Genomic DNA, 26,722 nt, shown 5'->3' on the forward strand with positions numbered 1-26,722 from the left:
AGCAGAAGATCTCAAGAGTGGGCTTAAGATATTCAGCAAACTATGTTATAAACAGATGTGCTGACATTCAGGCTTTGTTGTTCCACTTACGGAGTAAACTAAGCATAACATTTCAGGGCCCTAGGAATTTCAAAGTTGTAAATGAGCACTGGTTTCACCTTAAAGTCACCAGCTGCATTACCCCCGACGAGAGAGGCAGCCTGTCCTTTGAAGCTTTGAAAGCAGGCCTTGACTTCTGCTCTCTAGCTATGAAAGTGCTGGATGGCATCTTCTCCCAATATAAGGCTGTTTCATCTGCACTGAAAATGTTTAGCATAGCCACCTTCATTCATGATCTTAGCTAGATCTTCTGGATAACATGCTGCAGCTTCTACATCAGCAGTTTTGGCTTCGCCTTGCTCTTTTGTCATGGAGACAGCTTCCTTCCTGGAACCTCATGAACCAACCTCTGCTAGCTTCCGACTTTTCTTCTGCACCCTCCTCACCTCTCTCAGCCTTCACAGAATTGAAGAGAGTTAGGGCCTTGCTCTGGATGAGGCAGTGGCTTAAGGGAATGCTGTGGCTGATTTAATTTTCTCTTCAGCCCGCTAAAACTTTCTCCATATCAGGAATAAGGCTATTTCACTTTCTTATCATTTGTGTGTTCACTGGAGTAGCACTTTTAATTTCCTACAAGAACTTAACTTCTCCTTTGCATTTAAAACTTGGCTAACTGCACAAGAGACCTAGCTTTCAGCCTGTCTGAGCTTTCCACATGCCTTCTTCACTAAGCTTAATCATTTATAGCTTTTGATTTAAAGTGAGAGATATGGGAGTCCCCGTCATGGTACAGCGGAAATGAATCCAACTAGGAACCATGTGGGCGTGGGTTCGATCCCTGGCCTCACTCAGTGGGTTGACGATCCGGCGTTGCCGTGAGCTGTGGTATAGGTCACAGATGCGGCTCAGATCTGGCATTGCTGTGGCTGTGGTGTAGACCAGCAGCTGTAGCTCCCATTAGACCCCTACCTAACCTGGGAACCTCCATATGCTGCGGGTGCAGCCCTAAAAAAAAAAAAAAAAAAGACCAAAAAAATTAATTATTTTATTGAAGTATTATGCATGTATTCATTGAGAACTTTGATTGCTTGATATGTCCCTAAAAAGCAAATTCCTTGAATTAGTTTTCTGCTTAGTTGAAATTTTACCATCAGAAGAGGCAATTAGCATGTGATGTTTATTAACAGCAATAACTAACAATAGCTTTTGGTTATTGAGCAATTTCAACATGCTCAGAATATGATAAACCGCATTCCTGTTGTGTTATTTAAATCTCACTAGAATCTTATTTTATAGATGAAACCATGCTCTCTGGGCGAATTGTTAATTGATCATCAATCGATTGTTTTTTTGTTGTTGTTGTTGCTATTTCTTGGGCCGCTCCTGCGGCATATGGAGGTTCCCAGGCTAGGGGTTGAATCGGAGCTGTAGCCACCGGCCTACGCCAGAGCCACAGCAACACGGGATCCGAGCCGCGTCTGCAACCTACACCACAGCTCACGGCAACGCCGGATCGTTAACCCACTGAGCAAGGGCAGGGACCGAACCCACAACCTCATGGTTCCTAATCGGATTCGTTAACCACTGCGCCACGACGGGAACTCCGTCAATCGATTGTTAATTTGAGTATCAGGAGCTAGGCTGCAGATTCAAGCCTGAGCCTGGCATATTGTAAGCACCTGCCTGCGCTCAGCCCTGACTGTTCCAGGCCAGGGCCTCCATTCTCCCACATTTACTGCCTGGCATCCCTCAGGAAATGCTTTCTGCCCACTTTCCAGGTTCACCTTGGCTGTGAAAAGGCAGCAGCTTGCTGACCTCAATTTTCACCATTTTCTTTTTTTTCTTTTTTTTTTTTTTTTTTTTTGCAGGAAGAGAAGTTAAAGTTTTAGAGAAGCCTCATGGACAATCTCCACAACAGGTAAACTGTGCAATTCTTTTATGCTTTGGGGGAAAAGTCTGGGCTTTTCACTTTCCATTAAATTTTCTATTATTCGGGGTCTTTCACTACAGTTCTTATTACCTGAAACATTAAAAGCCAGTAGACAGAACAATCCCCAAAGTCTGTTTCTTTCTGACTCATTCAGGTTAGAGTAGACTTCTGCTCCTTCCTTTTTCCATGTGTTGTTTGGGGATACGATTCTAGAACACGTGACATATGGCATGTCCCGTCTAAGTCTTCCTGCTGAAAGATTCACAAAGGGGGCTGAAACAAGAAGGCTGAGTATTACGTGTCTTTGAACTCAGCTAGAAACATGTACCTCAGACCACTTATATTTTTCACCACCCTGCACACACCCACAGATGACCCCCCCCCCCAGCCCAGCAAGTATTCATTTGGATTGAGTTACAAATCAATTTTAGCCAGTAGATAAATCACAACTGCGGAAACCACACATAATGAGGACGGCGTGTGCGTATAAGGCATAGGGATTAACACCTGGTATGTGGGAAACTGTGAACGTTTGCTGTGTTTTCATCACCTTCATGATTCTCGGTTATTAAATATCCTGAAGGTCTTGGACATCTTTGAAAAGCTTTAGGCGGGGGGGATGGTAAGGTTCAGATTCGGGTCCTAAAAAGATCACGGGACTTCCATGTGGCAAAGGTCTTAGAAGACACAGGGGGCTGCAGGTGACAAGAGGATTTTGCAGTCCTTCAGGGGAGAAAGAAGTGATCGTGTTTCAGGACATAGCAGGGGCTGTGCACGTGGCGAGAAAAGAGTGGGCCTAACAGAGAGAGTGGGAGTGGGTGGGAGCCACCCCAGTCTTCTCCAGTCTTCCCAAGATTACTCAGGAACTCCTTGCCTTGTGTAACACATTGCATGACATGTTTTAATCTCATACTTTTAGCACTCCAGTAGTCATCTGTTTATGCACCTATCTTCCTTGCCGGACTATCCACTTCTGTCAGCTCCCTGGAGTCAAGTTCGGTGTTTGCCCGTAATAGGTGCTCAGGTAGCATGTGTTGCACGAATGGATGGTGGGCTCTTTAACAAGCAGCAGAGCTCTCTACCTCTGTGTCCTAATAACTCACTAGCAGAGTCTCTTGCCCCCAGTTAGGTACTCAAAGATATTTGAGGCCTCAGAACCATGCTCAGTCTTTGCCAGTGCAAAAACTTTCTCACTAGACCAAAAGAAACGTTGGGGTCCCAATGCTACGCACATAAGGCCACCTATAAGCGTTCTGCGTTTTCTTGGTCTCTGACCAGTCTGGACTCCAGCCTTGAGTCCAGAAGCACATTTACAAAGTAAGATGGGTGGGTGATGGGATGTTCTCTAAGGTTTGCTGAGGTTTGGGCAGCTATGATATGGAATTACCCAGCATTGGCTCATTCCAAGCATCTAACCTGATCTGTGCTGCTGTTTTTGTTCTTGTTTTTGAGTTTTATCAAAGTATAGTGGATTTACAAAGTTGTGGTAATTTCTGCTGTACAACAAAGTGATTCAGTTATACATGTCACACATCCATTCTTTTTCAGGTTCTTTTCCCACATAGATTGTCATAGATTATTGAGTAGAGTTCTCTGTGCTGTACAGTTTGCCTGCTTTTAATGCTATCATTACTTGTAGCTTCGTAAGACTGTATCATATAAACTTCTCTTCACATCACCTCCTCTACAATTTCCTTGTCATTTCCAGAACTTAACTTTTTCTGAATGCTTCAGGTTTTACCAAACTTCTCCGACTGCCCAGATAAGCCTACTTACCAACCTTAGAGACATGCTGTGTCAGAGACACGCCCGATCCCCACGGGGTTCCAGGGAGGATTCAGTTAGATCATCACCTGTTGCTGTTCACAGTGTCTAAAGGGGACAAGGCCAGCGCCTAAGAAATATTCTCATGGACCATGGCCATGAAGACGAGAGCAGCCCACATTTATTAAGAACCTACTACTTGCCAAACACGCTTTGTCAGGCCCACCCCGTATTTCAACCATGTGATTCTCATAGGAACCTTGCACAATTAGATGCTACTCTGTCTCCCATCTAACAGCTGGCAAAGCTGAGATTCAGAGGCATTACATATCCAACTTAGAATAAGCCAATACAGATTTTGGCTCCAGAGCCCCCTCCCTTAATTACAATAAGCAGATTGTCCTCTATGCAGACTGGGCCTTAAAGTTCTTCTTCCTCTTCTTCTAGACCTGTCTATGATTTTATACAGGTTCTTTGATCAGTCCTGCTGTTAATGTGGCCGTAAAAATGAAATTGGCCATGCACTAATGAAGTCTTGAAGCAGATACCCTCCTAAAGATTGGTGATGCTGAGCTTCCTGTTTAACTTGAGCCAAAATCAAGATCAGCCCAACAAGCTGGGTTGAGATGAGTTTTGTTATTACGGTGGCCAAGCGTATGATGGAAGGGGACCACTGAGTCCCACAGGAAGAGGAATAGGACTGCCTGTGTTAAGTGAAAGCATATCATCTTCACTTCAAAAATGTGAAAAACTTTCTCACACTCCATTTGTATTCTCTGAAGATTCACCAAAGTGTACTTGTCATATTCTCAGCAACTAAAAGCCACTGGGAAGGTAGCTGGGTCTGAATCTTGGTGCTATAGTCATTATCCCTGAACAATACGTTTGGTTTGGTTTGGTTTGGTTTGGTTTGGTTTTCAATAACATGGTCTAGTGCTTCATCAGTGCACAAGATTCTACCCAAGTATCAGAACTTAGGGTGAACATCTAATCCTGTATCATTGATGACAATCTGTCATTTTCTTTTTTTTTTTTTTTTTTTTTGTCTTTTTGCTATTTCTTGGGCCGCTCCCACAGCATATGGAGGTTCCCAGGCTAGGGGTGTAATCGGAGCTGTAGCCACAGGCCTACGCCAGAGCCACAGCAACGCGGGATCCAAGCAAGCCGTGTCTGCAACCCACACCACAGCTCACGGCAACGCCGGATCGTTCACCCACTGAGCAAGGGCAGGGACCGAACCCGCGACCTCATGGTTCCTAATCGGATTCGTTAACCACTGCGCCACGACGGGGCTCCTGTCATTTTCTTTTATTTATTTATTTATTTATTTATTTTTGTCTTTTTTTGTCTTTCTTAGGGCTGCATCCATGGCATATGGAGGTTCCCAGGCTAGGGGTATAATCAGAGCTGTAGCCGCCAGCCTGTGCCACAGCCACAGCAAAGCTGAATCTGAGCCTCGTCTGTGACCTACTCCACAGCTCAAGGCAACGCCAGATCCTTAACCGAGCAAGGCCAGGGATCAAACCCGCAACCTCATGGTTACTAGTCAGGTTTGTTAACCACTGAGCCACAACGGGAACTCCCGAGTTTATTTTAAATAAAAACAATGGGTTCGTCCTCAAAACCCTTCAGATTGGGCCACATTTATTTGATGACTTATCTTTACTTCCTGGTTCGTGACCACGTACCCTTATCCGGAAGATAGCGCCCCAAGACCAGCTCACACCGTGGGGGCGGGGGGGGGGGGGGGGGGGCGGCGCCCTGTGAGGACGCCCTGGCCAGAGGGAAGGGACATTGAAATGAACTGGCCGAGAGGCATCAGATCTAACCCAGGGGAGGAACTGCACATGTCCACTCTCTCCAGGCTCCTTCCTCTCTCAGCCTCTTCCACAGAATTCTCATCCAGACGTGTAGATCCTGTTTGTGTGAAAAGAAGCATCTATGGGATTGCACGAGTCTTTTGACCAGACCTCAGAATAAATCCCATGCCCCGCCAGATTTGGAGGAGCCCCTGTCATAATGTGGTGCCGTGGCCACCAGAACTTAAAGGTGACAGTAATTGTCTGAATGTTTACCATGTCACCTCCTCCCTATTTATTTTTTTGGATGGCATGGCAAAGCACCTACAACTTGTGCCCTAACTCTCAAGTGTTTGAGCCCTTTTCTGTTCCAAGACTGTCCGTTGAAATTAAATAACCACTGCATACTGCCATCTGGTGGCAAATGGATGAAACCACACCTATTATGACATTCTATCAGAGCCCAAATCCAGAGGAGCAAGTTCCCTTTTGCAAAAACTACTACATCACAAGCTGCTTCTTATTATGTAACCAGTGGGCTTAGAAAACAACAGAACATACTAAAAGGAATTCTATTAACATAAAAGGAACTATTATATACATAAATATTAATATAATTAACGTATAGCAGGAAATAGTAATAATACTGAAAGCAATAACAACAGTATTAATAATAGCTAGACTGCACCACTTTCTAACTTTTATGTCCATTTACTTATCTATAAGATACTGGCTCCCAACTTTTGTACGCTGTTGGTAGGAGTATAAATTGGTGCAGCCTCTATGGCAAACAGTATGGAAGATCCCTAAAAAAACTAAAAATAGAGCTATCATATGATCCAGCAGTTCTACTCCTGGGTATATATCCAAAAAAACAAAAACACTAATTCAAAAAAACACATGCACCCCGATATTCATAGTAGCACTATTTGCAATAGCCAGGACATGGAAAAAACCTAACTGTCCATCAGCAGATGAATGGATAAAGAAAGTGTGATATAGATAATAGAATATTATTCAGCCGTAAGAAGAATGGAATTCTACCATTTACAACAACATGAATGGACCTAGAGAGGATGATGCTGAGTGAAACTAGTCAGATGAAGACAAATACTATGTGATCAATTATATGTGGAATCTAAAAAATGAACAAATGAATATAACAAAACAGAAACAGACTTAGATATAAAGAACAACCTAGTGGTTACCAATGGAGAGGGGAAGGGAGAAGGGGCCAGAGGGTGGTAGGGGATTAAAACTACTATGTGTAAGATAGATAACCGGGAGTTCCCGTCATGGTGCAGTGGTTAACGAATCCAACTAGGAACCATGAGGTTGCAGGTTCGATCCCTGGCCTTGCTCAATGGGTTAAGGATCCGGTGTTGCCATGAGCTGTGGTGTAGGTTGCAGACGCAGCTCAGATCCTGCATTACTGTGGCTCTGGCCTAGGCTGGCGGCTACAGCTCCGATTAGACCCCTAGCCTGGGAACCTCCATATGCTGAGGGAGCAGCCCAAGAAATGGCAAAAAGACATAAAAAAAAGATAGATAACCAACAAGGATATATTGTATAGCACAGGGAAATATAATCATTAGTTTGTGATAACTTTAAATGGAATATAATCTATAAAATATTGAATCACTTTGCTGTACACCTGAAACTAACATAATATTATAAATTAACTATACTTCAATTTAAAAATGTGTATATATTATATATAAAATACCAGTCTTAGAGGGTTATTGTAAAGTTGAATGAATACATGAAATTTCTTAAAACAGTATTTAAATGCATATTTAACACTCAAAGGCTAACTACTTATAAATCATTAATGAGTACTGGCAGGACGCCAGACATAGTAAATGCCATACATATTTTTATCTAATTTAATTTTCAAAACAATCCTGATAAGCAGGAACTATTATCATTCTCATTTTGCAGATTAGACAGCTAAAGGTGACAGGCTAAGATTTGCTTGGAGGTCACTGAGCTAATAAATTGGAACCTGCAACTCTGACCCTAAATTACTCATGGAACCGCTGTGCTGAATTACTGATGCGCTGTGATCAGGCGTCTCAAATGTGTATAAAAATTCCGTTCCTGCCCACACACATACCCCAGCCTCGCCTCTCCTGCCCCACCCCCGCCACACTCCTCTGTCCACCCCCCCACAAGCACAGACACCAGCCCCGCCTCCCAAACTCACTCCCTTGCCCCACCCACCCCGACACACACCAGCCCCGCCTCTCCTGCCCCCCCCCCACTCCAGCCCTGCCTCCCACACACACTCCCCCTGCCCAGTCCAGTGGAGAAGAGAGTCCAGCAGGCGCACCTCCCTGACCCTCAGAGTCCCCTTGACCTGAGTCCCCCGTCCTCTCAGGGACGTTGCTGTGACACACACCCCCTCCCCATCTCAAGGCTTCAGGGCCCTGGTCGGCTGTACCCTCTGGCAAAGCAGCCAAGGAGACCTCTTCTAAAGAGCTGCAGACCTGAGGGAACAAGATGAGACCCTGGGGCCTGAAGAAAGGAAACAGAAGGAGAAGCGCCGTGCGTCCATCAGGCTCTTGGGTTGGGCTGAGTGTGGACTGGGGACCCAAACACAGCCCATCAGTTTGGGGATGGGGAGGTTCACAAACCACTGAGCCGGGCTCCCCGCCTGCAAAAGGGCCGTATTGGCACCTCTCCGTTTTCAGTGATAACAGTGTGTGAGCCAGGTGAGATAAAGGCTCGTGAGGGGAGTAACCTTCCTGGCTGACCCACCATTGCGATAGATTTAGAAGAAAGCTTTGATGTCATGGACTCATTGGGCAGATAAAGAAACTGAGGGATCAAGAGATTGCACAACTTTACCACATCCGCGCATTGCTGGAAGGCGGACCGGTCACCTGACGTGGACTTTGCCTGGCTGAGTTCACCCACACACCAGGCACCGCCTGATGATTTTAGTTTGGGGCACAAAACCCCTCCTGATAATTGGGACTGTCATTTTGACACTTGTTTTTCCCAAAGTTCCGCAAAACCCAACTTCTGGTTTTAAAAGCTCTGTGGTCAAATAATTTGGGGAAATAACTGCATTCAACAAGGTGAAATCCTTCTTTTTCATAACTACGAATGGGTTCATCTCTTACCCCTGCTGTTCCCAAACCTGTTTGATCAGAGAACCCTTTGGCAGGTGGGCGGGGTGGTGGACATTTGAACACACGTGCGCATAAATGTCCCATCAAACCCAGTTCTAGGTGATGCTGGTATATGGCAGTACATTGACTATTGAGAACGCATCAAATGCACTGATGGTGCTCCTAATAAAAGTCTTCTTATATGCAGTTCCCGTCGTGGTGCATGGTTCCGACTAGGAACCATGAGGTTGCGGGTTCCATTCCTGGCCTTGCTCAGTGGGTTAAGGATCCGGCGTTGCCGTGAGCTGTGGTGTAGGTTGCAGATGCAGCTCGGATTCTGCATTGCTGTGGCTCTGGCGTAGGCCGGCGGCTACAGCTCCGATTGGACCCCTAGCCTGGGAACCTCCATGTGCTGCGGGTGTGGCCCTAGAAAAGAAAAAAAAAATTTTTCTTATAGTCTGTCAGGTTCTCCAAAATTCCGAAAGTTTAGCCTCTTCAGGAGAAAAGGGAACATCCTAGAAAATTCTGTCCCAGAGAGTTTTCAAAGCCTGCCCAGAACAGAGGAAATGGTTCTGCTGAGGAAATAGATTGGGTCGTCAAGATTATCTCCTTGGAGCTCCCGTTGTGACTCAACAGGTTAAGAACTCAGCACAGTGTCCGTGAGGGTGCAGATTCGATCTTTGGCCTTGCTCAGCGGCTTAAGGATCTGGCATTGCTGTGCACTACAGTGTAGGATACAGATGCGCCTCGGATCTGGTGTGGCTGTGGTGTAGGCTGGCAGCTGCAGTTCCAGTTCCACTCCTGGCCTGGGAACTTCCATATGCCATAGGTGTGGCAGGAAAAAGAAAAAATATATATATTTTCTTGTCCTTTTTCCACTGGAGATTCAATACTGCCTATAAAGTTGGGCAGGCAGTCTTTACTTCCTTTGCAAACCACCTGGTGGACTCTTCAGCGCCTGCTAGTTATTTTTATCCACACCACTTGAGTCCCAGAGGTCAAGACCCAGAAGTGACTCACTCGGTATTTTTCAACTTCACCTCCTGGCCAGGTTCACGTGAAATCCCGGACTGTTTTCCAAACATTGAGAAGTTGGTTTTTCCAAATGGAGTGGAAATTTAAGTGTTTTAATTTTATCGTGTCTCTCTTTAAGCACCCCCAACTTCCATCAACTCAAACCACCTCCCAGCAGCTGCTCTGAAAGCTCGTTGACTACAGCTCTCAAAGCAGACGGCCCTTACCCCTGGAATTCCTTAACGGAGACTCCGCTGTTTCCCAAGCCGGGAAGGGGAGCCACCGTCCCTCCCATCTCTCTTGGCTCACATCACGGTCTTGGCTCTTGGGTTTGGACCACTGGGTGGAGTGAGATTTGATCGTGGAAAGGGGAAGAACTTCTACCGGGATAATGCCTAAAAATCTCATCCTCCCCATTTGTTCCTTCACACCTGTCACTCCCCAGCCATTCCTTCATTTGAATAACAGGTGTGACGGGCTCCCTGCATGCAAGCTGGATGCTGCCCTGAGTGAGGCGTTGCCTGTGAGGGGCTTGTGCTCAGTACAGGAGGCAGACCGCTGAGGACACCAAACACTGGACATAAGCCCCGCTCTGAGATGGGGCAGCCTCAGGACAGGAAACCTCTTCTTTGCCTCCAGGTTCTAGGGCCCGGGACTGGCTATTCCGGAAAGTCTTTAGTACATACTCAGTATGACAGCTAAATCTAGAAGGGTCCATGGGCTTTTCATGAGCTCCTTTTTAAGATCTTTTCCCATGTGCTTCCTTATAGAGAATAGCTTAATAGCAGCGGTTTTCTATAGGTTAGGTCCTAGCCAGAGACAAGCGGAACAAAAATTGACATCAGATTATTGCTTTTTTTTAGGGCCTCACTGGCGGCATATGGAGGTTCCCAGGCTCGGGGTCTAATCGGAGCTGTAGCTGCCGGCCTACACCACAGCCACAGCAAAGTGCGATCCGAGCCGCATCTGCGACCCACACCACAGCTTATAGCAACGCCAGATCCTTAACCCACTGATCAAGGCCAGGGATCGAACCCACAACCTCATGGTTCCTAGTTGGATTAGTTTCTGCTGTGCCACGACGGGAACTCCTGAATCATTTTAATGAGTTCAGATACTGTGCTCCTCTCCTCCCGAATACTTCACTGTGAATTTCCTGAGAACAAGGGCGTGCTGTTACATAACCCCCGTACAATGATCAAACCTGAGGAGTTCCCGTCATGGCGCAGTGGTTAACGAATCCGACTAGGAACCATGAGGTTGCAGGTTCGATCCCTGCCCTTGCTCAGTGGGTTAACGATCTGGCGTGGCCGTGAGCTGTGGTGGAGGTCGCAGACTCGGCTCGGATCCCACGTTTCTGTGGCTCTGGCGTAGGCTGGTGGCTACAGCTCTGATTTGACCCTTAGCCTGGGAACCTCCATATGCCATGGGAGTGGCCCAGGAAATGGCAAAAAGACCAAAAAAAAAAAAAACCTGGGATGTTAACACTGATTTAATACTTTCACCTATTATAGACTTTATTTGGATTTCACCAGTTCTGTCAATCATGACCTCTTACAAAAGGATCATGTACTGCATTCAGTTGACGTGTCTCTTTGGAAGTTCCTTTAATCTGGAGAAGTAGCTCAATCTGTCTTTGTTTTTCATAACATTACATTTTTCTTTAAAAGAGTACAGATCAGTTGTTTTGTAGACTATCCCTCAACTTGGGTTTGATGAATGAATCTGTGTCGATCCAGATTATGCTCTTTTGGCAGAAAAATCACAGAACTGACACCAAGTTCTCAGTATGTCACATCCAAGCCTAACTAGCCTCGTTACTCACCGTGTTACTTTAATTATTTGATTTAGGTGCTGCCAGCCAGGTTTCTCCACTGTAAAGATACTGTTTTACCCCTAAGCCTGTGGTGGGGAGCTATGTTGAGATTAAAAATCCCATTCTCCTCACATTTTCACCAATTAGCCTCAGCATCCATTGATGAATTTTGCTTGAATCAGTAATTACTATGATGGTGGTGGTTCACTAGTGATTTCCCTAGTTCCATTATGCCTTGTATGTTGATCAGCTGGCTTTCTATTTGTAAGTCAGAGCCTCCCCTTTTTAAAATGTATATCCTGTGGATTCATACATAGATCCTTGTTTTATTCGGTGGATTATCATCCTTTTAATAGTATTTATTTTGAGGCGACAGCTGTTCAGGTTTGGGCAGTAGAACCGCTACAGGTTGGTTCCTGTGTCCGTTTGGCCCATCCCTGTCTTTTTTTTTTTTTTTTTTTTTGTCTTTTTGCCTTTTCTAGGGCCGCTGCCGCAGCATATGGAGGTTCCCAGGCTAGGGGTCCAATCGGAGCTGTAGCCACCCGGCCTAAGCCACAGCCACAGCAACGGGATCCAAGCTGCATCTGCAACCTACACCACAGCTCACAGCAACCCCGGATCCTTAACCCACTGAGCAAGGCCAGGGATGGAACCCTCAACCTCATGGTTCCTAGTCGGATTCGTTAACCACTGTGCCACGATGGGAACTCCAGTCCCTGTCATTCTTTAAGATCATCACCATCAAAGGCAGCCCTTTCTGACTGGGTTGAACCTTTTTCTGTATTCCCAGACTTCGTGGTGGATGATCAGACAGTTTCCCTGCCTGGCTGGAAAATTCCTGGCTCCCCCCACCCGTCTCCCCTTTTCTCCCCACCTCCCTCACTAACCCTCTGGTGAAACAGGATTTTCCAGCAAGGAGACTTGACTTAGAACTGATGGGACCTTAACATGCCCATCTTCAAACACAGGAATGTTTAATTTCAACACAAAACACAGGACAGGCGTCAACCCCCAACACAGGACGCCGGGCGCAGGCGGGCGCCAGCGGCGGATGGACACACCATCCTAATGGTATTTGCTTTTCTCCTGTGTAAACCAGATGATGGTTGCAAAGGATTTGCCCTTTGCTTCTCTGTTGTTCTTTCATACTCCAAAGAGAAGGCAGATCAGCTTCTGCCCAATAGTAAAGGGTACTGGACAACTGCGTTCTCACCTTTAAGCTCGCTGTTGGCAAAGCGAGGGGGGCGAGGAAGAGGACTGGCTGCCTGTTTGGAACGCGCCTTTACTTCAAAAGGGCGCATATTTTTTTTCTCCAATGTCCCCGTTTCACGCTGGACCTGGAGTGTTTCCTCTTTGCCCCTGGACTTGGGCGAGCTGGTTGCTAAAAGCAAGGCGTGGGTGCAGGAATGACACATGAAAAAAGAAACAAATCGAATTCGATGTCAGGAGTGATCATATAAGGAAGAATAATTGTAGACGGGGGCAGGCAGGGGTTGGGTGTGAATACGTGAGTCCCCACCCTTTTCGTCAGCGGTCACTCACCCTTGGACGCTAGAGCTTGTCTCATTGAGAGAAGGAATGTCGCTGGGGAAGGAGAACACTGGGCCGAGTGAGAGAAGGCCGGACCTCTAACCAGGAAGAGGCTGCCTCCGCCGGGCTGGGGAGAGGCTCAGAGCCGGGCTGCAGGTAGGAGACCAGGTCTGCAGGAAACCCACATGGGGCAGCCTGAAAGGCGGCCGTGGGGGAAGAGGGGACTGGAAACTTGATTTGAATGGGGAGAGCCATCAAAGCATCTTTCACAATCACATGGCTTTGAAGAAAAATCTAGGTCCTGTGGTTTTTCAGGGCAGGTGGGGGATGGGGTGTGAAAGCCACAGATGACGTATCTGTTCTCTAAGAAACGGGGAAGTAGAGGCTCTGGAGTTGGGCTGTGAAATCCAGGCACGTTGCTGTGTGGCCACAGCCACAGCAGGAGAGGGTGGGGATACCCTGGGGAGGGTGCCCCAGGGTCCAACCGACCTTCATCAGCCTTGGAGATGTTAATGTGTCGCTCGGGATAAGGCTCTGTCTTTCTTCCTTTCAGAAGAAAACCTTCCCCACCTACAGCTCTCGAATGCATTATCCTAAAGTTGACCTACCTGATATTTCTCAATGATTCATATCTCACGATTGCTTCAACTACGTTATTACGACCTGCAGTCTGCCTCTCTCAACACACCAAAGCCTTTTTCTTTGACTTTTTCTTGCCTCCCATCCTCCTGACTACTTAAAAACAGATTCCAAGATAAACAAAGGTACTGCAGGTTTGGAAAGGGCCCGGATTTTAGAGCAGGTTGTGAAGGGGGAGGGGAGGGGCCGGTGGCGGGGAGGAGGCGCACATGGGGCTCTTGAACTTATTTATCCAGCTGATCTATGATTCATGCAGAAAATGGGCATCAGTGGGGAGCAGAGACTGGGAACAAAATCCTGGGTTTGGGAAATGGGGTAATTTCTTGGAGAGTGCTTTGAAGAAGGAAAAAGTTGCATTCATGGTGCTAGCCAAGCCCCTGGTAATTTCTCTCTCTGCAAAACTCGTGTTGCACTTGGGGTTTGTGTCTTTTAGTCGGTGCCCCTGTTGCTTGAAATATACAATTTGGCCTTTATTCTGGAAACAACTATTACTCGGCATTGTTCGTGCTCTTGTTTGTGTGCACATGTCATGGCAACTAGATTACTTCTCTCTTAGGTGCCAAACTGCTATCCTTTTTTGTGAAACATGCTATATCCAGACAGAACTGAGTAATAAGTATATGCTTATTATAAGTATTAATTCATATAATCCCCAACAGCCGTTACGTAGTAGCTAGATCGCTAATCCCATTTACAGATGAAAGAGCTGAGGCCCGAAGTTACAGGCACAGCTGGGATGGGAACCAGATCACCCAGGCAATCTTCCCGTCTCAAATCTGTAATCACATCTGCAAATACTTTTTTTTTTTTTTTTTTTTTTTTTTTTTGGTGTGTGTGTCATATGAGGTGGCAGTCACAAATTCTAGGGATTAGAATGTGGGCGATGGCTATCTTGAGGGGGGGATTTTTCAGCCTTACAGAGGGGGCTATTAGTGGCTTTATTTATCATTGTAAATGTAGTTTCCTCTAACCAGCCAACTAGTCCATACTTGCTAAAAGGCACCGGTCATATTCTCTATGATAGTCTTACGAAGTGCATCCTGGAAAATTCATGATTGGAAGAAGGGCGAGAGAGAAAAGGAGGCAGTGACACAGCTGACAGTGCGTCACTCCCCCTCCCTATATATAGCACATGCAGCTAATGGAGACAACGGGGCTGGGCTTTAGATTCTGTCACTGGCTCCTCTTCTTAAAGCTTGTAGTTACTGGAAGTGGAGGATGATTGGAGTTCCCGTTGTGGCAGGTTAAGAACCTGACTAGTATCCATGAGGATGGGGGTTTGATCCCTGGCCTCGCTCAGTGGGTTAAGGATCCAAAGTTGCTGTGAGCTGTGGCCGTAGCGTAGGCCGGGAGCTGCAGCTGCAATGTGCCGCCTCGCGTGGGAACTTCCATATGCTGCAGGTGCAGGCCTAAAAAAGGGAAAAAAAAAAAATTGGAGGATGACCTCAAGATTCTTCCACACTAATTTTTAGAGTTTTCAGAAAAAAAGACTAGAACAGCAGGGTCAGTTTTACATGAAGAGAAGGTTATTCAGAGGGCGATCATTGGGGGAAATGCAGCTTGGGAAAGGGCAGGGGGAGAGGGCAGGGAAGAAATGAAAGGAGCACAAAGGTGAGTCCATCTACCACCAGGAAGCCCAAAGGGCCGTGTCCTTGAACTATGAGAGTGGAGAGCACGGATGGTGAAGCTGGACCGTCTTTATGGTGGAAAAGGCAAAACGGAGCAGTTTACTCCAAGTAAAGTTTGTGATAATGACTCCAGCTATAACGTCCTCAGGTCTGTAACATGGAGCACGCAGACCAGCTGCCGTATCCTGACATCCTTTAATACTGAGTAGCTAATCCCCTGGCAAGGAAACCTCTCCACTCTCTCAGACCGCCTGCCTCTGCACGGGGCCACACCGTGGTCAAGTCCGGGTCCCCTGTAGCAGGCAGTGCAAGAGCAAAAGCTCAGATCCTCTTCAGTCCCACTTTTTCTCCCTGGCATTCTTCAACCTGTTTTTCCTCATTTGAAAAATGGAGACAACATATATCAGCCCCAGGGTTGGGAAGAAGGTCTAGCACAGAGACAAGCATCAGTCAATGTTTGAGAACTCTGATTGAGTGATTTTTAAATACATCCAAGTGGTCCAGGTAACGGGTGTCCTTCCTGATGCACATGTTAGCCTCTTGCCAAAAACTATAACTTGACTAACTTTGAGCATCTAGGAAAGGCAAAGCAAACTTCATGCCTATTAAAATGTCATTCACTCTCTTCTCTCCTTTGTATGCTTTCTTTTCCAGATGGTAACAAAAAGTAATCCAGATGGGGTGCAGGTGCTGCAAAATGATACAAAGGTAAAGCTGGAAAAAAATAATCTCATCTGAATAGAGAAATTTGTGATTACCGTGGAAGCACTTTTAAAGACCCTGCATGGAGGAGTTCCCTTCGTGGCTTAGCAGTTAACGAACCCAACTAGGATCCATGAGGATGCAGGTTCAAACCCTGGCCTCACTCACTGGGTTAAGGATCTGGTGTTGCCATGAGCTGTGGTGTAAGTCACAGATGCAGCTGGGATCCCTAGTTGCTCTGGTTGTGGCGTAGGCTAGCAGCTGTAGCTCCGATTTGACCCCTAGCCTGGGAACTTCCACATGCTATGGGTATGGCCCTAAAAAGAAAAAAAAAAAAAAAAAGACCCTGCATGGATTCAGCACATTTATGCAGCTCGGGGCATACATAACCAGCATTGCCAGGAAATTAAGAGTTTGAAACTGTTTTAACATTATGTAAAAGAACATGGGGCGTTCCCATCGTGGCGCAGTAGTTAACGAATCCAACTAGGAACCATGAGGTTGCAGGTTCGGTTCCTGCCCTTGCTCAGTGGGTTAAGGATCCGGCGTTGCCGTGAGCTGTGGTGTAGGTTGCAGACGCTGCTCGGATCCCACGTTGCTGTGGCTCTGGTGTAGGCCGGTGGCTACGGCTCCGATTCAACCCCTAGCCTGGGAATCTCCACATGCCGCGGGAGCGGCCCAAGAAATAGCAAAAAGACCAAAACAAAAAACAAACAAACAAAAAAAGAACATGGGACCAGGCATTTCTTTGGTGGCGAAGCAGGTTAAGCATGGGTATTGTCACTGATGTGGCTCCAGCTGCAGCTGTGGCAACAGTTCAATTCCTGGTCCTGGGCTTCTGCATGCAGTGGGCGTGGCTTAAAAAAAAAATAGGACCCTAGATTTTTAAACTTTTTTTGAGCAATGCTCAGAGTATGTTGGGAACACTGTCTTTCTCTGAGACTGAATTTGGTTTGGGTTGAATTTATGTTTCTCCAGAGAGCTTCAGTGCAAAGAAAAACTTGGGTTTTAGAAGATCCCCTGAAATGGCATCACTGAAAATAAATCACCCCAGTTACATACAGGCTTTAAATTTTGTCCAGATTCTATCTCAAAAAAATATGGGTAACATGAATATAATTCTACATAAAATAAAGGAGGAAAATTAACTGATGGTTTTGTTTCCTTAACAAATAAAACTGTCATGATTATGTTAGTTTTATTCCATATCTATGTGTGTATTGATAGAGATACACACACACACACCCATACATATGTTTTATTCCACTATAATTATAATCTGATGGTAGGCTTGATTCAAAAAACATTTAATGTCTGTATCTTGCATGCAAGTCCAGACTTCTTATTTCTTATTTTAAGGACTACATAATATTCCAGTGAGGGGTTGTACCATCAGTTCATAACCAATTATTTTCCTGTTATTGGAATTTGCTTTATTTATAAACCTTTTTTTGGTTGTTTGCAAATTTCATGAACCACTTTGTTCTTTGCCTTTGTCCCACTCTCCTTTGGATCGCTTCTTTTTTTTTGGTCCTTCTAGGGCTGCACCTGCGGCATAGGAGGTTCCCAGGCTAGGGGGTCTAATCGGAGCTGTAGCCACCAGCCTACGCCAGAGCCACAGCAAGGCAGGATCCGAGCTGCGTCTGCAACCTACACCACGGCTCACGGCTACGCAGGGTCCTTAACCCACTGATCGAGGCCAGGGATCGAACCCGCAGCCTCATGGTTCCTAGTTGGATTCGTTAACCACTGCGCCATGACAGGAACTCCTGGATTTCTTCTTAAGATAGGTTTCCAACTGGTAGAACATTTTCATAACAACTATATTGGATTTAGACATACATATGGGTTTAACTGAGTATGGAATCACAGAAATTTACAGGAGTAGTAGAAAGCAGCAGCATCTGTAGTAGAAAGTACTGATCATGAAGTTCAGTGTCAATAAAGTTATCAATAAATAAAGTTAATGAATACTTAGCCTGACTGATCTTCCATCTTCACACCCAGCTATCTCTTCGACCCAGTTCAAGTGCCCTCCCCTGGTTATGTCAACGAAGTAAACAGCTGCAAGTTAGATGAAGACGACACTGTTAAATTAAAAGGCAGGCAGAGCGGCGAAGTGCTAGTGCCTAAAAGTGACCTTCAGAGCAAGGACTCAGTGAGGACCGCGAGCACAAGCGGGCAGGATGCTCCGCCGGAGCCCTGCCGCCCACCCCAGGGACCTCTCCCTCACGGGGACCCAGCGGGGGGACCCTGTGCAGAGAAGCCTGGCAGTGCAGTCAATGGCCTCGGCCCTGCTACTGCCCTGCAGCTCCCTGGGGATCCCAAGCTCCCCCAGGGAGACGGGGGCTCCCAGGCCAGTAGGGCGAACAGGGTTCCCCAGAGCCAGCCCTTCCTTGAAGGAGACAACACCAGGGCACTGGACTGCGTGCTGCTGGCCTTGGAAGAGACCCAGGTCATGGGAGATGGGGACTCCAGAGCGCCTTCCACGGCAGGACATCCCCCCCGGGAAGTCCAGGACCACGGCCTCCGGATACCCACCCCGGATTACCCGCAGTTCGATGGCCCAGCGGAAGACAGTGTTGACGGCGAAGAAAAGGATTGTCTTTTCGAGAGCCCCAGTGAGGAGGAGCCCCAGGAGGGCACGTACCCGAGGGCAAGAGAGCAGGGCTTGGATATGCCGTTTTCGGTGAAGAGAAGCTGGGATTCCTTAAACGAGGCCGTGGCAACCGAAATTCTGAGTGCCTACTTTAAAGAAGATCCTACTCAGGACGTGCCTGCGGTCGATTCTAGAAACGGGTGGCAGGAGGCCCCTGGCTCGCCTGGAGACAGGAGCGGGGAGCCAGCGGAAGAGGACGCGGAGGTGGCCGAAGCCCTTGCTGCCTTAGAAGCAGCTACGGCAGGGGAAGAGGTGGATGAGGTGGATTAGGGGAGGGGATTTGCACAAGCAAACAAACTAGTGTCGAGCCGAGCGTGTGGGGATGGATGCATTTACTCCTTAGATGCAAAGCTGACCAGGGCAGCCTCCCTGGGTGCAGCTTTACCCAAGGTGGTTGACACCCAGCATCTGTCTGATGCCTATGAGATGCTGTTCCAGGCAGCTTGTTAAATTCGGAGAGTCCCCCAGTCTAGGCAGGCAATCACTCAGGACCCCAGAATAAAACTCAGAATGGGCCCTCCTGCTGGTGTCCACAGCATGTGCAGAGACATTCAATAGCCTTTGCCCCCGCCCCGCCACAGAACATCTGGTGCACATGTTCTAGAGAATGCGCTGAAATCCTAGTGCTTATTCCCAGGGGCATAGATTCACAGCACATTCTGTTCCACTGTAAATTCTTTATCTTGCTTTTGAGAGCCAAACCTTATATCCAACGTGGGAAAGGTACCTACCCCAACTTAAAGTGCCTAATGTAACCATGGAGCATGGCTTACCTTCAGGGACAATCACCCAGGAAACTAATAACTCACCACTTGTTGGACAGAGGTAAGCGCAGCAGCTTTCTAGGTGGAGCAGGCGCCTCCCCTAAGCAAATGGTTAGTCATTAGCAGTGATATCAGGACACCTTGACCTTAACTTTTTTACATTATTACTTTTTAATTTCCTTTGGGACTGGGGATTCTGGTCAAAATAATTCCTTAAGAGGCTGCTGTCTTGTTTGGGTTTTAAGTTCATGAGATTTGGAGCAGCAAAGAGATAGATGAAATGTTTTACACCATGTAATGTCTGATTGTGATTAAAATATAACAACACCTGCATCTGTGTCTTAAGGGTGGTTCTGACTTTCCCAGACCGAGCATTAGTGACCGTTGGTGTTTCTTCCAATTTAAAAAACTAGACTATTAAGTTACAACTGAAGAGGAGACTGGGTCAGTTTGCCAAGAATGGCTTTGGTTCTTATCTCTAGTTCAGACTCTTGACGCCATGACTACCTGCAGATCTTACCTTAAGGAAGAATGAGTTTCAGCTTTCTAATTTATAAAACCAAGGACAGCCATTCTGACATGGCTCGATGGAGAATTGAGAAGGTGGTCAAGACTAGCTGGTTGAGAGTTCCCGTTGTGGCTCAGCGGTTAACGAATCTGACTAGCATCCATGAAGATGAAGGTTCCATCCCTGGCCTTGCTCAGTGGGTTAAGGATCCGGTGTTGCTGTAAGCTGTGGTGTAGGTCGCAGACACAACTCAGATCCTGTGTTGCTGTGGCTATGGTGTGGGCCAGCGGCTACAGCTCCGATTAGACCCCTGGCATGGGAACTTCCACATGCTGCAGGTGCAGCTCTAAAAAGCGGAAAAAAAAAAAAAAAAAAAAAAAAAAAAAAAAAAAAAACACAAAACAACTGGTTGGATTTCCACCTTTGCCATGTGACCTTGGCCAAGTAATGTATCCCTTCTATATTTGCCCATAAGTTAAGTGGGAATAATAATAATATGTACTTGTAGAAATTGTCAGAATGTCATTGCTCCATTTTGGTAGTTGTTTGACAAAAAGCATGATTTCTGAGCCTAATGAGCATATACATCCCTGTGTTTGGTGATGAGCCATCTCTACATACAAGGTCTCTCAGACCCCTTAGAGGATAAAACAGTTAGCATTGCTGATTACATTGTGGCTGTGTTTGCTGTTGTATTTAGTACACCAAATGCTTACTATTTCAAAGATGGTCTCCTTGCAATCTCTGCCACACCAGGTCCTCAACACACAAAAGTCTGAGATAGAGCCGAGTTGCAAGAGGTTGATCTTGTTTAGTTTGACACAGAAGGGGTCTAAACCTTTGGTTCAAGGAGAAAGGAGCACTGGGAAGTTACAGCCATCCCAACTCCCCACAGAAGGTATCTCCAAAACAAGGATGCAAGAAGAAAAGTCAGAAAAGGGTAAGGTGAGGTATTCATTCAGGCAAGTCTCTCTTCCTGGCATAGAAACACACTTTTGCATTTGCATATGAACCTAATGTCACATTTTAGGACTGCTGCAGAGGGTTCGCCATGATTAACTCTTAAGTTTAAAAATTTTTTTTTATGTGACTGCTTCAAAAAGGTTAACAGAGGACCAAGAATTTCAAGTCTTTTTTGTTGTTGTTGTTGTTGCTATTTCTTGGGCCACTCCCGCGGCATATGGAGGTTCCCAGGCTAGGGGTTGAATCGGAGCTGTAGCCACCGGCCTACGCCAGAGCCACAGCAACTCAGGATCTGAGCCACATCTGCAACCTACACACCACAGCTCATGGCAACGCTGGATCGTTAACCCACTGAGCAAGGGCAGGGACCGAACCCGCAACCTCATGGTTCCTAGTCGGATTTGTTAACCACTGCGCCACGAGGGGAACTCCCTCAAGTCTTTTTTTTTTTTTTAAAGCAACCTGGGCCCTTTACTCTCTACCCCAGTATCCAGTCTCCACCAAAGGACATCAGAGGAAAAACTGAGGTTGAAAAGAAGCTCCAGATTTTAGTTTTATGCACCCCCCAAGTTGTCTAGCAGCTAAGATTCCTGCTCTGTGTAATGTCTTTTTTTTCTTTTGCCTGCTGCCACCCCTCATCAGAACAGTGATGCTGACAATAGTGATGCTTTTCAAACATTCTGGGCAGTTGCACACCGAGTATGAGGAAGTGGCTGTGATTACAGTAGACATCACAGTCTCCATGACCTTAGCAAATAGCATCACCTAGATATTACCAGGTTAAATCTTGATTTTGATATAAGATGATTCCTATATTACATGTAGGTTTCTGGGGGGTGGAGGTACACCCACTGCATGTGGAAGTTCTTGGGCCAGGGATTGAACTCACACCACTGCAGTGACCTAAGCCCTGCAGTAACAACGCTGGATCCTTAACACACTGCGTCACAAGGGAGCTCCTACCTGTAGTTTTCCTGAGCTAAGAAGTTCATTTCACTTTTTACTGGGGGACCGTGAACTATCATCTAATTATGAAATGGGATGTTGTCCCCTGGTTTCCAAGCCAGATGGTAGCATATTGTTACAACGGTCCAACCAGATCTCCAAGGGAATGAAGAAAATTTGAGGTTCTTAGCACACGCCCATTTGACCACGTTTAGTGACTGTCGTATCGTCATTGTTTTCCTCTTTCTGTCTCACTCTGCCCCAGATCCTGAGGACCAGATTATCTCTTTTCTTCCTCCTCCTCCTCTTCCTTTGCTTCTTCTTCTCTTTCTTCCTCTTTTCCTCCTTGAATCCTCCTCCTCCTTCTAACTGAGGTATGGCTGATGTAAAATATTAGAAGTTAAAAATATACAATATAGTGATAATACAACTTTTAAAGGTTCTAGTCTACTTATAGTTATCATAAAATATTGGCTATATTCTCTGTGTCGTGCAATATTCATTGTAGCCTGTTTATTTTATACATAGCGGTTTGTATCTCTTAACCCCCTACCTCTATCTTGCTCACCGCCACCTCCCCACATATTCTCATTCTTTTTTTTTTTTTTTTTTTTTTGTCTTTTTGCTATTTCTTGGGCCACCCTCTCGGCATATGAAGGTTCTCAGGCTAGGGGTCTAATCAGAGCTGTAGCTGCCAGCCTACGCCAGAGCCACAGCAATGCTGGATCCGAGCCACATCTGCAACCTACACCACAGCTCATGGCAACGCCGGATCCTTAACCCACTGAGCAAGGCCAGGGATCAAACCTGCAACCTCGTGGTTCCTAGTCGGATTCGTTAACCACTGCGCCACAACGGGAATTCCCCACATCTCCCATCAGGAGGCCTCAGGAAGAATGAAGAGGCACCAGATGCAAGTACATGCGTACAGATCTGACTTCCTGGGTTTTGTCATTTGTGAGCAGACACAGGGATGTGGCCTCCAGGCTTGAACTTGATACTTCACCTAGAGGACTCCTATTTGTACAACAATTCTTTATAATGAAAATGTGGAAATGATTGCCTTCTGGTTTTGTTTACTTCTGGATTAAACCTCCTTCATTTTAAAATCTATTTTAGAGCTGGTGATAATTAAACAGAGACCACTGGCATTTGTTTTCTATGGTTAACACTTTGTCAATTTCTGGAAAAAAAGTTGCTGATCTATTTATGTACTACATCTGTAAGTTCCTCTAATGAATCAGGTTAGGGTAGACATATCTAAACAGGCTGACTTTTGAAGCATCTTCAGCCACTCTCAGAAACAACATTTTAGGCAAATTTGTTAAATATGCTGGTTCTTACCAGCACATTCAAGTCAGTTGCTTGGAGTTGACGATCAGCAATTTTTTTGCAATTAAAGTGACTGTAACAAACAAGTTCCTTTTGCCTAGATCTAGGGTAGTGTGTGGAGCAAGGGGAGACATCATTTGTTGAATGAAAGACAAAACTCTTCACGTTTGGTTGAGAAGACATCATGCTGCAAATTGAGATTTGAATGCTGGTTATGAGACCTGGATATGTTGTGACAAAGGTATAAATGCAGGGCTGTGGGAGCACGTCTATATGAATTGGAGAGAAGAGAAATTACATTTAGTACTCATGCTCTTCCCTCTCGATGGCCCTGCTCTCTTTGAATACAGAGGCTGCTCGGTGGCCTGTGGACAGGTGGGCAGGGCATGGCATTGAGTAGCCGGTGAAGGTTTGATCTCCATCAAGAGGCCAAGTGACCCTGAGGACCTTAACTTCCAAACTGAGACAAAACCCTTGAAAGAACCAGTGTTTAGGGCCAAGCAGTGGGAAGCTTTGCTGACCATGTTTTTCAGTCATCTCGAACTTGCAAAAATGGAGTAGGATGAAAGGTGTGTATTAGTGACATGAGACTCAGATGTCACTTTTCTCCTGGCTCCTGCGGAGAAAAAGTACAGAGGAGATGGCTCTGTGGTTGATGTCTGCCACCGTGTGTGGTGACCTCAGGTCTTTGGAAGTTCTGACCTGGAGACACGGGCTGGACTCTATTCAACTCTAATCAATCTGGGGTGGAATCAGCCTGTGCCTCTCACCCATTGTATGACCTTGGGTTTAAGTTTCTTAACTTTTTTTTTTTGCTTTTTAGGGCCGCACCTGCAGCATATGGAAGTTCCTACGGTAGGGGTCACATCTGAGCTGTAGCTGCCAGCCTACACCACAGGCACAGCTACACAGGATCTGAGCCGTGTCTTCAACCTACACCACAGCTCGTGGCATCTCCAGATCCTTAACCCATTGAGTGGGGCCAGGGATCAAACCTGCATCCTCATGGATGGTAGTTAAGTTTCATTACCACTAAGCCACAATGGGAACTCCAGTTTCTAAACTTTTCAGAGCCTCAGTTTCCACATCTGTAAACAGGGTTCATTCCTACGTCCTTGTGGAAAGAAGACCTGTAATTTCAGTGTGCTTGTTTTATAAAAGCAGGTTTCTGGGTCTCAACTCTCAGAGACTGACTCAGCAGGTCTTGGGTGGGGGCCCCACATCTGCATAACTGTTGTGGGTATTTCTTCAGCCACACTTGGAGAAACACTAAGACTATAGCAAGACTTTCCATATCTTTGCCATGTCTTTTTTTTTCAGCGCTGCACCCGCAGCATATGAAAGTTTCCAGGCTAGGGGTCAAATCAGAGCTGCAGCTGCTGCCACTGCCACAGCCACAGCCACAGCAATGCCAAAGCCAGCCACGTTTGCAAGCTACGCCACAACCTGCAGCAACTCTGGATCCTTTAACCCACTGAGCAAGGCCAGGGGATCAAACTAGCATCCTCACAACAGTAGGTCAGGCTAACCTGCTGAGCCACCATGGGAACTTGCCACATCTTTTTGACCTTGCACCAGTTATCAATAAAAATGGCACGGTATTGCCCCTAAGAGAACTATGTTTACAAATATATATAATTGTACTGGCATCTTATAGTATGACATATACTTTGTAGAGCAGTATTTTTTTTTTTTTAATTTCATGACCACACCCATGGCATATGTACGTTCCTGGGCCAGGGATTGAATCTGAACCACACCAGATCTTTTAACCCACTGTACTAGGCTGGGGTCCAACCCATACCTTGGCAGCAGCCTGAGCTGCTGCAGTCAGATTCCTAACCCACTGCATCACAGCAGGAGCTCCTATAGAGCAGTATGAAGATATCAAATATAAACCAGGATTTTTATATTTTCTTCCTACACCCCTGGGTTTTGTGAAAATCACCTATTTAGAAGTTCAAATGCACTATCTATAAAAGCACTCCTAAATTTTAGACAAAACGGTAATAAGATTTTTTGACGCAGGCTGCTTAAGTATGTGAGCAGTACACTTAGAACACAAACAAGCATGAAAATACACCCCAGGAGTTCCTGTCATGGCGCAGTGGTTAACGAATCCGACTAGGAACCATGAGGTTGCCGGTTCGGTCCCTGCCCTTGCTCAGTGGGTTAACGATCCGGCGTTGCCGTGAGCTTCGGTGTAGGTTGCAGACGCGGCTCGGATCCTGCATTGCTGTGGCTCTGGCGTAGGCCAGTGGCTACAGCACCGATTCAACCCCTAGCCTGGGAACCTCCATATGCCGTGGGAGCGGCCCAAGAAATAGCAAAAAGACAAAAAAAAAAAAAAAAGAAAGAAAGAAAGAAAATACACCCCAGTGCCACTCAAGTTGTTACTGTTCAGCTTCATCTCATCCTTTGAGGCTGATTTTCTAAGAAACTTAGGTATCTTCTGCTTTTAAGCATTTTGGAATAGTTGATTCAAAACAAAGATAAAATATGACCTAGAGACCCAAAACTAGACAAAGAATTTTACTCATCTCCCTTATCAAAACTACACATTCCAAATTCCCACGAGTCAAACAGCTGGAGGACAGGCTGATTAGAATATTTGTTCAGTGGGGATCTTGCTGTTTTGATAACAAAACCACAGAATTCTCCCTTAACATCAGTTACCAATCTTAAAAAAAAAAAAAAAAAAAAAAATGCCACAAAAACAATTTCATTTCCAGGTCCGACTCATCCTTTTTCATTTTCTAAAATAATCCTAAACCTATCAATAATGTTGTGTGTAAACCTCGATTCTTATATAAACAAGGGAAATTTTACAGGCCAAAGAGAGGTGGTGGTCTCTTATTAACCAATGTGTTCTCCCTGTCTTAAATTTGATGCTCAGGACAGAATCAAAAGTTTGAAATTACCCATTTATGAAGCCATATGATCACAGGCTCTAAGATTTTCATGACATCAGCCACTGGCCATGAGGTAAACCAAGGACTCTTACAGTATTTAAATTAAAAGTTTATGGGGGAAATTTTATAATAAGGAAAATCTGCAAAGTTTTTTCAAAGTAATTTGACAAATAATACAATGATTGATGTAGAAATTTTATTGAGTAATAACTTTTTTTTTTTTTCTGCTTTTTAGGGCCTCACCTGCAACATACGGAGGTTCCCAGGCTAGGGGTCAAATTGGAGCTACAGCTGCCAGCCCACACCACAGCCTCAGCAACATCAGATCTGAGCCGCATCTGCCACCCACACCACAGCCCACAAACTGAGCGAGGCCAGGGATCAAACACACAACCTCATGTTTCCTAGTCAGATTTGTTTCTGCTGGGCCACGATGGGAACTTCCAAGTAGTAACTTCTGAGAGCCATCAAGTTATGGTTTGGGGATTTTTTTTTTTTTAAGAAGTGCAAATAGAGCTTCATTAAAAAAAAAAAAGGAGTTCCCGTCGTGGCGCAGTGGTTAACGAATCCGACTAGGAACCATGAGGTTGCAGGTTCGATACCTGCCCCTGCTCAGTGGGTTAACGATCCGGTGTTGCCGTGAGCTGTGGTGTAGGTCGCAG

At 45.9% G+C, this 26,722-nt stretch overlaps 1 protein-coding gene across 3 annotated transcripts in view; it reads left to right on the plus strand.

The window, feature by feature from the left end:
* C8H4orf19 (chromosome 8 C4orf19 homolog) overlaps window positions 1-19,733 on the plus strand; it is a 90,525-nt gene extending 70,792 nt beyond the window's left edge. For 2 of the 3 annotated variants that reach the window (XM_021101098.2, XM_021101097.2), the window contains 3 exons: window positions 1,908-1,957; window positions 15,930-15,983; window positions 17,985-19,733. In XM_021101098.2, coding sequence (XP_020956757.2) covers window positions 15,952-15,983; window positions 17,985-18,906 — 954 coding nt within the window. In that variant the 5' untranslated portion in view covers window positions 1,908-1,957; window positions 15,930-15,951 and the 3' untranslated portion in view covers window positions 18,907-19,733. Of the gene's footprint in view, window positions 1-1,907; window positions 1,958-13,043; window positions 13,165-15,929; window positions 15,984-17,984 lie in introns of those variants that run through there. The other variant, XM_021101096.2, reaches the window with a different exon arrangement.
* The last annotated feature ends 6,989 nt before the right edge of the window (window positions 19,734-26,722 follow it).

The sequence above is a fragment of the Sus scrofa genome, chromosome 8 (genome assembly GCF_054392235.1).
Source record: "Sus scrofa isolate SSC_HxYL_T2T_F1_AM1 chromosome 8, Sscrofa_HxYL_maternal_Yorkshire_Landrace_v2.0, whole genome shotgun sequence".
Classification (NCBI taxonomy): Eukaryota; Metazoa; Chordata; class Mammalia; order Artiodactyla; family Suidae; genus Sus; species Sus scrofa.